Consider the following 13,398-nt stretch of genomic DNA (forward strand, 5'->3'; position numbering starts at 1 on the left):
GGTCTGGCCAAAAGATTGGTCGGCTTATCATTCTCAGATGTGTTTCCAGAACCTGGCATCCTGCAGAGGTTGCTTTATGCTCTGTTCTTTCGCCTTGCAGATATGACTCACTCTTTTCATTTCGAGTTCATTCAAATCTGCCTTTGTCAGCCACTGCCTTGATAATATATCCTCGACCCCTCTGTCTTTGTGAACTTTCTCTTCATTTCCAACCTGTTTTCCAATTAGAGTTTCTTGAAATACTGTTGCCTTCCAAGCCCGTGCCCTTTAAATCTGAATCTCGAGTTAATTACCTGCTGCTGCTGCAGAACTGAAACCACCTCAATCAATGTCATGTGTCGATAACATCTGTTGTTGCCACCACAGTATACGGTCCCTTTTATCCTTCTCAAGCTGTCTGTGGCCTTTTATACCATTAATCAAACTATCAGTGCAGAGAGAAACAGAGGTAACGTATTGAGTCCAGTACGACTGTCCTCCAGTTTTGAAGAAATGTCATGCTGAACTTGAAATATTACCTCTGCTTCTCTCTCCAAGCTGCTACCAGACCTCCTGAGTTTCTCCCACACTTTTTCATGGGATTTTAGGAAATATACTGTTTTGATTCTGCAAGGAGTTAGCTAAGAAAGATAATGTCACTGAAAAATATAATTTATGTGGCATCTTCCAGGAAGTTAGGAAATCCTAACTGCATCACAGGCAATAAAATGGCTTTTGATGTGTCTTCACTGTTGGAAACAAGGTAGCCAACTTGCTTATCAAAGTTTCACAAATAGCATAAAGACTCCTAGCCATCTGTTTTACTGATGCTCATTGAAAGATAATAGTGGTCAGAACTTTTCTCCATGATAATTTTATGTCCATCTAGCAGGAAGGCAAGACCTTGATTCAACAGCTCATCTGAAAGATAATATCTCCAACAGCAGCATCTTATTGGTACTGCATTACAGGTATTTTACATGTCAACAGCCAAAGTTGGAATTTCATTCTGGGGTCAGGCAGTGTGTCTGCATCCCAACTCTGCATTAGGCTCTGATGCCATTTTTCTCCCCCCCACCGAGCTGGCCAGTGATGGCACACACACATTTTCTACATAAAGACTGTGGAGACCTAAAAAGGAGCTTCTCCAGAAAGGTTAAGTCAACAGCCTCACCATCAGAGATGCAAGTTGCCAATGTAGCTAGAAGAGTGGGGAAAGCATCAAGATGGAGGTGCCTATCTAAGATTTTGACAACAGGTAAAAATAAAACTGGCAAAAAATAAAGCTGCTAGATTGCTACACAAGATGGGAAGTCCATCCACATGGTGGTCTATGGCCACATCTTACAGGCATAGCTACAGGATGCAGGGATGGGGAATTAAAGAATATTACAAGAAGCAGTCACCAGCTCTTCAATACTGACCACCAACACCCCATACACCCCCTTCCACCGGAAGCAATTTCCATTCACTGGCCATGATTAGGCCTCACTGGAGATGCTAATCAGCTCCTCCACTATGTTCCAAATTGGCCCTTTAAGGGCCTTAATTGGCTACCCACTACTTGTGGGTAGACAGTTGTTATGACTTGTACCTTCCAACACCTATTCCTAAAGAAGGCCACAGGCAGGAACACACACAAGCTGGGACATAAGCCAGCACTGGGAAATTCCAGACCTGCCCACTTCTGATCTAATCTGAGGCCACTGAGACGTTCGCCTTCTGCTTCATAAAATCACATCCTTATTTCAAACAGTAAAGAAATCAAATCAACTGACAAGAGGTTTGCAATAATGTCCCCAGAATCTATCTAATTGTCAAATGGGATTGCGGACTGACCTTGACAATGACAAAGTAGTGCTTGCAGCTCTCTTTCCTGGAGGACAGCTCAATTTTCTCCATGACCTGGCTCATTGGTTCACTGGCATAAATGTAAACCCTGGCCTGCAGGCCTTTCTGTTTCTTCAGTGCATCTGCTGTCAGATTGTAAATCAATTCTGGAATGAAGCAGTGAATTAAGTATTAGTAAAGTCATTATAGTACACATCTAGCATTCAGGCACACCAAACAAAGATAATCTAGTTAAAACAGGAACATCAAATATAACAGTATCAGCACCAGCTTAAATAATATTTAATCTTAAAAAGTCACACAAACAGCACTTCTGGACATAAAACAAAATTTTAATAAGTCACACAGGATATTAAGAAGAGTCAGAGTGAGGGACTCTTGTTGCAGAGTGGTAGTGTCCCTACCTCTGAGCCAGCAGCCCTTGATTTCAAGTTTTGCCTACTTCAGAGGTGTGTATTAACATCTCTGAACAGGATGATTAGGAAGTATTTTAACAAGTCACCTAGCAATGCATTATCAGTATCAGTGTTATTAGAAAATTGCTTCATTTTCCCATTAGACATTTCACTGCTGTCTCATTCACTCAACAGCTTCTCAGGCCTTGCCAGACATAACAGAGGGAAGAAAAATCTGCATTTTCCTTTGCCTTCAAAGATTCTTTATCCCTCCAGTTCAGTGTCCTGTGCATCACCCTAACACAAAGTTATCAGATACACTGATATCCAGTAGAAATAGACCATAAATTTACTCAATGTTTTGAACAAGAACTTTTGCTCAGGTGTTTCTTTGCTTCTCTGTTACACTTCACCATAATGAGAAAAGTCCTGACAAGGCTGAGTTTGTGTACAGAGTACAGCAAGCTACACTGCTTGATTTTGACTGGTCATCTTAGTCTGGACACCACGAGCCTATATTCCGCCTCTTGAGGGAGACTGCCATCTTGATTTTGTGCCATTATCAACTTGAAGCAACCTTAATTCTATACTGTTTGAAAGAGACTGTGCATAATTCTACCAAAGCTCAGATATGAGAGACAGGAATGCACGACTGAGTTAGTGATTAAAGCACAGAGCATGCTTGCATTTACGAATAATTTAGATAAGCTATCAAAAACAGATCAAAACCACACTGAAGTTTTCAGCTGAGCAGAGTGTGTCAGCTTGGATCTGGAAAGGCTACATCATGCCTGATGAATAGGACTACTTTCTAAAGCAATAACTAAATTACAACGGGCATGCCTATAAATATAATTTAGCAAATGCCTTCTGTAAATCTGTGTAATGTCCCATAACAGAGAGTAACAGTTCAAGTGAAACTCATGGAATTGATAGTACATTACTGAATGATTACAAGATTGGCTAGACAGAGAATGGGGTTAATGGTCATGTACTCTAACTAGCCAGATGTAACAAATGATGTCTCAGAGGATTGTGTTAAAGCTTCAACTATTCAGATTAATCAATAACAGCTTAGATGATGGGATAGAAAGATACATTATTTGTACATGAATAGTGTAGATGAATACATAAATTACAAAAAGGTAAGAGAATAGTAAATTGGCAAAATTACAAATGAATTTCAAGATGGGCAAGTGTGTGATTGCCCGAGTTGGACCTTAAAGAATAGATTGCAGTGCTTTTTAAATGGTAAAAAGCAAGAAGCAACAAAGGTGAAACAAACTTTGCATATGTGTGCATGCAGGTTAACGTTATATAAACAGATCCAAAAGCAATTAAAATGGATAATGGAATCCTGGTATAAAGACTAGAATACAGAAGATTACAAGTCGTATGCTGTAGCTATATAAAGTTCCAATTTGACTACACCCGCAGAATGTTTTTCAATTCTAAAATAGGAGCAGGAATAGAACATTTGCTGCCTTGAAACTACTCAAAACAATCTCTGAGAGAAGATGTTTTCTTTCTCACTATCTTTGATCGGAGGCCTCTTATTTTGTAACCCTTCTAGATTCTACTATGAAGGGAAACATTTTTCCATATCCACTCTGTCAAGCCTCCTCAAAATCTTACATCTTTTAATAAGATCACTTCTCATTCTTCTAAACCACAGTTAGCACAGGCCCAATCTGTTCAATCTTTTTGTTTAGAGGACAATCATCCCAAAAATCAACTTTATTTCTCTGAACTGTCTCCAATGCAAATATGTTGCTCCCTAAGTAAGGGAAACAAAACTGTATGTAGTGCACTGGCTGCAGTCTTACCACAGTCCTGTACACTTTCACAACTTGAATACCACAATTTCCTAACAATTGATACCAATGTTCCATTTGCCTTCTTGATTACTTGCAGTACCTGCATATTAGAATTCTGTGATTCACATCCAAGCAAATCCAGATTGCCCTGGATAACAACAATAATTTTAAAAATATTCTGCTTTTCTATTCCACCAAAGTGTGAAACCATACAAACTCTCACACTATTATCTATTTGTTCATGTTTTGGCCACTCATTTAACCTATCTACACAGACCCTTTGTGCTCTCCTCAAATCTTGCTTTCCCTTCTATACTTGCATCATCAATAAATCCAGCTACAAGACACTCTGTTGTTTCATTCAGTTACTAACATAGCTTGTTAGTCTATGGGCCACCTTAGTGGGACCTTGCCTTGGGTTAGGGCTACCTGCACTAGGCAAGTAGCATTGAGCCAATGTATGGGTGGTGTCTAAAGTCAAGTCAGCTGTGGACTATCCCCCTCAAAAGGAGAAGGTACTGTATTGATGATTTGCAGGGCAGTGCAGAAGAGCCGCAGAAGGCAAATTATGGATCAGTTGTGGGAACAATTAATCTCTGCAAATTCCCACACACTACAGTCGAATGCAGTAAATTCTCTGCTATCTCTCTTTCACCTTGTATTTACCTAATGGATAATGGTTAAGTCAAAATTAGCAACTTTTCTTTAACCTGTTCCAATTCCCATTCTTTTACTTTGCTCTACTCCTTTTTTTTTGCTCATTTGTTCCTTTGTTTTATTCATTATGTATTAATTATAAGTCAGTTTTTAAACTTGATGAATTATCAGAATAATCCAATGTTAGTACCCTCTATCTGGTTGACTTTGAAATGAATTTATCATTCATAAATGGGTCTCTGAGCCCCATGTTAGCTCTGACCTTGCTTCATAAGATTGAATTGTTTTCGGATTCTTCCTTGAATCTCATAAACGATCTCTCCTCTCAGCCTCCTATCTCGGGATTTCCAGCTTTTCTATTTCTACTGACTCTGAGAATTAAGGAAATACTTCTCCATGCAAAGGGGAAAAGGTTTGTTGGGAACTCTCTTCGCAAACAGCAGTGTTTGGTCAGTGATTCTGATCAGCCAAAAGTATAAAGGAATACAGAGTGAAACAGCTTGCTGGCACTAAATCACGGAGCAGCCTTGATCTCAATAAATTGCAGAGCAGGTTTTGAGGGGCTAAATGGCCTCCTTCTTTTCCTGTGTGTGTGCATGGAAACAAGGAAAACACTTACTATTTGGTTAAAAATCACACAACGCCAGGTTCTATAACCTGGCGTTGTGTGATTTTTAACTTTGTACACCCCAGTCCAACACTGGCCTCTCCAAACATAACTTACTATTTGGAGGTTCACAACAAACCATTCGGCTAAATATCAGCTTCCACGGTGTCCTATCAGAGTAACTTTCTCATGCTGAGGGACGAGGCGAGCACAATAACCACAAGGGAGAAAAGTAAAATGATAGTTTTCATAAAATCAGAAATCTTATTTTTCCATTTTATTTTTGTTTTAATTAGAGTTCCCTGATTTAACAGGGCTGTGTTTGGTTTTCCTACAAGCAAATTTTATATTTTCCAGCTGTTTCCGACGAGTTGAACGAGCATCCAGAACTAACAGAGCTGCACAGGTACTACATTCAGATAAAGGTCCTCTCTCCAGACAGTAGCACAACTGAAGGTGTTTTAAAGTGTGTGCAACTGTAATTTATTTAATACTCATTAAAGGGGTGTTTATTATAAAGTGGAATATGTTTGGTAGGATGAGGGTGACTTGAAGGCCTTTGTAATATTGTTCCTCCACATCTACAAGGACCATTAGCTGCATATCACCCCTCCCCCATACCTCTGCCAGTATAAAGCTCTATTCTTCTTGTAACAGAGGATTCTTCTTCTTGCTAGTAATTTCAAGTAGCCACAACCTCTGCTTGAATTCCTGCGGCAAGTAGGTTAGGGATTACTTCTGGTTCTTTGCATTTAACTTTTTGTAAGGCAGTCACGGCACATATATATTCCGGAGGCTGTTTGCAGACAGCAGCTTGGGGCCAGATTTGTTACATCCATGTCTTAATGTGTGATGATCCAGTTCTTCTAGCTCAAAGAAATCAGATACATATCAAAACTGCAGCATAGTGTGGGACTACTTGATCTGTCATGTCTGTCACAGTGCTAGCTTGTCAGCTACAGCTGTCCTACGAATTAGCGCAACTCAGAAATATTCATAAAAGTAAAAGTAGCTGAAAGTTAATTATATGAAAGATATTGTAAAAACCCAAAACTAATTTGTATGGTTTCAAACTAAATAGTCCTGAAAGGCAGAGCCAATGAAAGAAGAGGAAATTGTGCCTTGTTTCTGTCAATGAACAAATAGAATGTGTCAAAGCTAAAAGTGAAGGAATGATGACATTTCAAAATAACACCCAAGTAAATAAAAAGGCAGTTGCTGAAACATCTACAAACCAAAGTAATTGACAGCATTAAAAGATTGCTGAGGCAGCTAATACACAAGATCATGGGAAACTGTCACAAGGAGCACCTACAGATTCCAATGGATGCACACGTGCAACCCACAGCAGCTGAATAGCATCAGCCAAAAATATCTGAGAACTTAGAATTCTTGGAATGGTCCAGATTCCACAGCTGGGCAAGCAACCAGATAACCAGAACTAATTATTTGGAGTCCTAGGAGCGAAGTTACATTACTTGCTTATAACTTAATGTAATATCATGACACTTGTATTATAGAATCATCAAAACCAGTTATTGAATAAACCAACCAGCCAGAACCATGCAGGCAGTATTTTTGAAAGGCTAACAACTTTAAAGTAGCCACAGTGGAAATTAGATGAGATTAAAAGGAATGAAAGCAAAGCCCAGTGTATAAAAAGCGTTAAAGATAATGTAAGTACGTGATAAAGTTTTACAGCACATAAGTAGACAATTCAACACATTCAGTGGTTATGCTTCACACGAGTCTCCTTTTACCATACTTCATCTCTCTCCATCAACAGATCATCAATCTCTTTCTCCCTCATGTACTGATCCAGTGTGTGCTTCAATACATATATGGTATCTAACCACTCTGTGGCATCGAGTATCGAATTTCCACCACCAAGAGATTTCTCCTAAATTCCTTTTCTATTTATTGGCATCCATCCGATACGTATGGACTTCCCCAGAAGTGGAAACATCCGCACTATGTCTGCCATATCAAACTTCTTCAAAAATATGACTACAATCATTCTATTTCTTAGCAGGGAAATCTTACTGCAAAAGTACAATGTGCTGGTGTACTATGAGCAGTTTTAGTCCCCGTATTTAAGGAAAGGTATCATTTCATTGGAGGTAGTTCAAAGAAGGTTCATTACGATGATCCTTCAAATGGAGGAATTATCTTATGAGCAAAGGTTGAACAGGGTGGGACTCTACTCACTGGAGTTTAGAAGAATGAGAGGTGATCTTATTAAATCATGTAAGATTCTTAAGGGGCTGAGAAGATGTTTCCCCTCAGAGGGTCTACAATTGGAGGATATAATTTTAGAATAAAGGGCACCAATTTCATAGAGTAGAATCCCTACAGTATGGAAACAGGTCCTTTGGCCCAACCTATTACTCTACATTTACCCCTGATTAACACACTTTGAACCACTATGGGCAACTTATCATGGCCAATTAACCTAACCCGCACATCTTTGAATTATGAGAGGAAACCAGAACACCTGGAGGAAACCCACAAAGACACGGGGAGCATGTACAAACCCCACACAGAGTGTCACCCAAGGCTGGAATCAAACCTGGGCCCCTGGCACTGTGAGGCAGCAGTGCTAACCACGGAGCCATTGTGCCATGCTACTTTAAGACAGAGAAGGAGAACTTCATTGCTCAAAGGGGTGAGTGTCTTTGGAACTCCATGCCTCAGAAAGCTGTGGGGGCAGACTCCTGGTAAATACTTAAGGCTGAGATAAATAGATTCTGGATCAGTAGGGAGAATCAAGTATTATGGGGAAAGGACAAGAAAGTGGATGTGAGGAATGTCAGAGCCATGATACAATTGAATGGCAATGCAGGCTTGAGGAGCCAAACAGCTTGCTTCTGTTCCTAGTTCTTATGGTCTTAAAAAGTCTTAGCCTGTTCAGTTTTTACTGATAGTTGTATCCACACTTTCTGAAATCATTCTTGTAAATCAGATCTTGCTGTTTACTCAATACTGCAATACACTTTTGTAATATGGAAACCTGATTTTAAAACAGTACTCATTTGACAATTTTAAGACAACTTGTCTGTTTTTAATTCTATTCCAGTAAAAATACTCTTTCAAATGAAAATTCATATCTAATAAAGGAGGAAAATTTACAGACTTAATGTGCAAGACCACAGGGGTGGGTCTAATGGCAATTCTAACAAAAAGTCAGCACAGACAGAGTGGACTGACTCTGCTCCTTTACTGTTATGTGACTGAATTGTATAAATTAACCAGAATGCTTCTTTAGCCTTCACTACTACTTTTAATAACTTGTGAATCTGTTTTTTTAGATGCTGTGCCTCCAACACATTTGGCGTCACAGAGTCATAGAGATGTACAGCATGGAAACAGACCCTTCGGTCCAACCCATCAATGCCAACCAGATATCCCAACCCAATCTAGTCCCACCTGCCAGCACCCAGCCCATATCCCTCCAAACCCTTCCTATTCATATACCCATCCAAATGCTTCTTAGATGTTGCAATTGTACCAGCATCCACCACTTATTTCCCCAAAGTAGATGACCTACTCATTTCTCTGACTGAAACACAGCTCTCATTTATTTCCACTGAAGTATTTTGCCATTTACTAATGGCAAATGAAGCGAATGAATATCTTTTTGTGTTTTGTCATTTTTTTTCTCAATGTTATCTATACCATCCAGCTTGATGTCATCGACAGTGATATCAAACTTCTTACCCAAGTCCAAATCATTTGTGTAAATGGTGAGTAACATTAGACTGATCCAGCACTGATCCCAGTGATTCCCTATCCTGGATGATTAAAGGTTTTTAAACAACACTATTCTCTACTTTCTCACCAGTATGCCATGCATTCTGCTGTTTGTACCTAGACTCTGTTTTCTGACCTTACTAATAAGGTTGTTATATAGTAACTTTTAGTAGGTTTTTAGAAGGTCCATTGTGCATACTTTTCAGTTCAGGAAAAAATGTAAATAACAAAACACTTATAAGAACAGGAGTAATGAAAAGCACTGGTGCAAAAAGTTAACATGTAAGAGAAAAATAGCAGCAAGGATAAAAAGCAGTTATTTACCCAATTAAGAGTTTTATTTACATATTTAAGGTCATTTACCCCAGTAAAAGTTTTATATACATATTTACGTACAATAGAAATAGTTTAATAGTAGCACAAATCTAGTTTCAAGGGTATAATGTATTAACTATCACTGAGACCTGACTACAATGGAAATGAATAAAAGATAAATACTCTAGATAGCCTGGAAAAAAAGAACAAGGAGATTGGAAAAGGAAGATACACAGCAATGTTGATAAAAGAAAGCACTAACATAATATTAGTGAAAGAGGTTATCAGCAAGGGAGAATACAACTGAATAAATAAAAAGCAAATGTAAGACTTCGCGAGGGGTTGACTACAGGCAGCAATGTTGATGTTGTGAGATATGTACAAAGATCAAAGAAACACCTTGCAAAAATAGTGTGGCAACAATGGAATACTTTAATTTCAAGTAGACTGGAAGTAACAGAATACCTTTGGTACCAAAGGTAATGAGTTTCCTGTTTCTGAGACAGTTTTCTGGAACAATGGCCCTGATATTAATGAAGAGGTATGCTGGGAATCTGATGTCAAAGAGTTAATCCGATTGTATGTTCACTGCACTGTTCAGTCACATTTCACTGAAGTCCCCACATTATTGCTTGACTTCTGAGTTATCGTGATTGTGTTAACAGTTGCCAAATAAAAAGCATAACTTTTTATGGGGTCCTGAAGATCATCAGGAGAATTTGGACTTACTCCTAAATTCAGCGCAAGAAGCAATTTAATAACCTAACCAGGTTAGAAAAGGCAAATACCCTCACCTACTGCGTGCTGTGCTCATTACTATACTCCAACCCCTTTCACTCTGCCATTTAAGTGTATTCTATCTCATCATTCCACATACTGCTTCATATTTTCACCTGCCCACATTTGCTACTCCTCCAAATCCTTGTTGTCATACCACCGTGGGCGGCACAGTGGCACAGTGACTAGCACTGCTACCTCACAGCGCCAGAGACCCAGGTTCAATTCCCGCCTCAGGCGACTCTGTGTGGAATTTGCACATTTACCCAGTGTCTGTGTGGGTTTCCTCCGGGTGCTCTGGTTTCCTCCCACAATCCAAAAATGTGCAGGTTAGGTGAATTGGCCATGCTAAATTGCCCGTAGTGTTAGGTGAAGGGGTAAACGTAGGAGAATGGGTTTGGGTGGGTTACACTTCGGCAGGTCAGTGTGGACTTGTTGGGCCGAAGGGCCTGTTTCCACACTGTAAGTAATCTAATCTAATCAAACCACTCCATGATATGCACAATCTACAAATGCACTGGGTGAACAATACCATGACAGTATTACATAGGTCTGTTCTTTTCCCTGTTGCACAGAATTATATAGGATATATAGCCCAAATGGGTCAGTTAGCTGGATGGTTGGTTTGTGATGCCAACAGTGTGGGTTCAATTCCTGCAACTGTTGAGGTACCAAGAAGAACTCTCCTTCTCAACCTCCCCCCCCCTCTCCTAAGGCGTGGTAGCCCTGAGGTTAAACCACCGACAGTCATACCTCTCTAATGAGAGAGAAGCCCTATGGTCCAGTTGGAATATGGTGACTCTACTTTCTAGCACAGAAATGGGTCACTTGTTCCAAGTGAACTATGCAGATGTTTGGAATCTTGTTGCGTCTTTTCCCACCTTTTCATATCTAAACCCACCACTAACTTTTTATTCCTTTCTTCCTCAAAAGCTTGTGAGCAAGAAAAAAAACCCACAGGACACTAGGGAGAAGACAAAAAGCTTTTTTTTTAAATTCATTCATGAGATGAGGGAATCACTGGCTAGGCCAGCATTTATTGCCCATTCCTAGTTGCCCAGAGGACAGTTAATAGTCAGCTACATTGCTGTGGGTCTGGAGTCACATGTAGGCCAGTCCATGCAAGGATGGTAGTTTCTTTCCTTAAAAGGACATGAGTGAACCAGGTGGGCTTTACAGATAATCGACGATGGTTTCATGGTTATCGTTAGACTCTTAATTCCAGATTTTATTGAAATCAAATTCCACCATCTGCCATGGCAAGATTTAAACCTCAGTTGCCAGAACATTACCTGGGACTCTGGATAAACAGTCCAGCGATAATACCACAAAGCCATCACCTCCCTTTACAGGCTGTTTTCCACAGATTTCATGGCTAACATTTGCAATGTGAAAATCATTGGCAGTTTGGCATCTCTGTCCAGCAGCGATTTCCCAGCTATCTGGTGACAATTACATATCTACAACGCAAAGCACTCAGTGATACTGAATGGTTTCAACTGCAAGCAGCAGGATACATCTCAAAAATGAGGGTGATGATGTGATCAACTCCATGACACATCAAATGCACTAATCAAATGAATCCATGTGCCTCTCGATCAGAGAACAGCAGGCGCCAAATCTGTCAACTGAAAAAAAAAGGATGACAGATACCTTAGCTTGGACCTGACAGCACCTCACTGATTTTCACCAATGTAACAGTGAGTATGGCCTTATTGGAAGTTTGGCATGAAAAAGATGGTTAAAGCATGACATGGAAGAAGTGAGACTTCAATCCAAGAGCTTCTGGTTCTCACATGTTTCCCCACCCCCTGTTTCAGTCAATATCTGAAATGCTGCCATGTCCCCTGATGGCTAAGTCTGCCTCAAAATTATTGCAGCTGAAGCACTCTTTAGCAGGAGCCTCACAGGTTGCAAAGCTGAGAAGTAAGAAACCCGGGGCATCTCAATAGCCAGAACAGGGTACTAAACAATATGCCTCTATCTCTGCTGAATTCATAGGTCCAAGGAACAGCAGAGTTGCATTGGAGAAATGAGAAAATGTTATGCTGTGAAATTTCCTTTTTTAAGTGGAATGGCATCAGCTTTTATTAGTTTGAACCACTTTCTCACTTGGCCATTGTTGGTTGCTGGTTGGCAGGTTGCCTCAGCTAGCTTTATGATTAATTGAAAGATTTGAGTTGATAGGAACCACAATATGCAAGATGTGTTGGAATGTTGTGCTACAATATGCCCTCATCTAAAGAGGTGTCCATTTTTATGTCAGAATTAACAGAAAAGTGTTTAGCCTTCTCTACCTCAGATTCAAGATCAAAGCATGCCCATTTCTGATCAAAGAATTGCTTTACATTGATGATGCCACATGGAACACTATACAATGGGGAACACTTCAGTCAAACAGACATTCTTGCATGTCTGAAATAAGTTTGGCATGTCTTCCTGAAGCTGATAATCAAACGTCATAGTCAGGATGCTGACATACCCTCAAGTATCAGTTTTAACAATGTGAAGCTAGAGACCGTTGACAGCTTCTTGTATCTGGGCTTGACAACCACCAGCAATCTGGCACTTGATGCTGAAATTAATACACTTATTGCAAAAGCTGCAGCTACCCTGTTCATATTACAAAAGAGAGTGTGGAACAGCAACCATCTGACTGAGAAAATCAAAGTGCTTGTTTACGAAGCCTGAGTCCTTAATGCATCCCTATGCAGTAGTGAAACTAAGCAGGATAAAAAGCTGAACAGTTTCCACCTTCACTTTCTCAGACATATGCTCAGCTTGTCTTGTTACCAACAAAGTCACAAACTCAGATGATAGAGCATGCTAGTTGCATTTTCTCAGCCAACTAAGTTGATAATGGCTATATATCAAAGGTACCTCTGTATGGTGAACTGTCTACTTTACCTTGAAACTAAACGTACACTACAAGGACACCCATAAGCAAAATATGATGATGGCAGACATTGACAGACAACTGGGAGACGAGTGACAACTGAGATCTTTGGAAATTGAATGGGCATTGGAAGTTGCAAGCAGGAACAGAAAGCTAAGCCAGTTGTGAAGAGAAAATTCTACACTTTCTCAGCCCTGTGCCTTGCTTTACAGCAAATGGTACATGAATTGTCAGGGTAGAGTGAGACTCTTAAGTCATACAAACAAATTTTAGGACAGGGCTAAACATCAGAGTACAAATCATTAACAAGACTGACAACTGCCAAAAGATTGAATGGTGTGTGCCTATTGGTCT

The 13,398-nt window shown here is 39.8% G+C and overlaps 1 protein-coding gene across 1 annotated transcript in view; it reads right to left on the reverse strand.

The window, feature by feature from the left end:
• itga9 (integrin, alpha 9) overlaps positions 1 to 13,398 on the reverse strand; it is a 385,198-nt gene that overhangs the window by 250,015 nt on the left and 121,785 nt on the right. Inside the window, exon 15 of the mRNA XM_072571044.1 lies at positions 1,819 to 1,976. Within this exon, the coding sequence (XP_072427145.1) occupies positions 1,819 to 1,976 (158 nt within the window). The remainder of the gene's footprint in view (positions 1 to 1,818; positions 1,977 to 13,398) is intronic.

The sequence above is a fragment of the Chiloscyllium punctatum genome, chromosome 5 (assembly GCF_047496795.1).
Source record: "Chiloscyllium punctatum isolate Juve2018m chromosome 5, sChiPun1.3, whole genome shotgun sequence".
In the NCBI taxonomy this organism is placed as follows: Eukaryota; Metazoa; Chordata; class Chondrichthyes; order Orectolobiformes; family Hemiscylliidae; genus Chiloscyllium; species Chiloscyllium punctatum.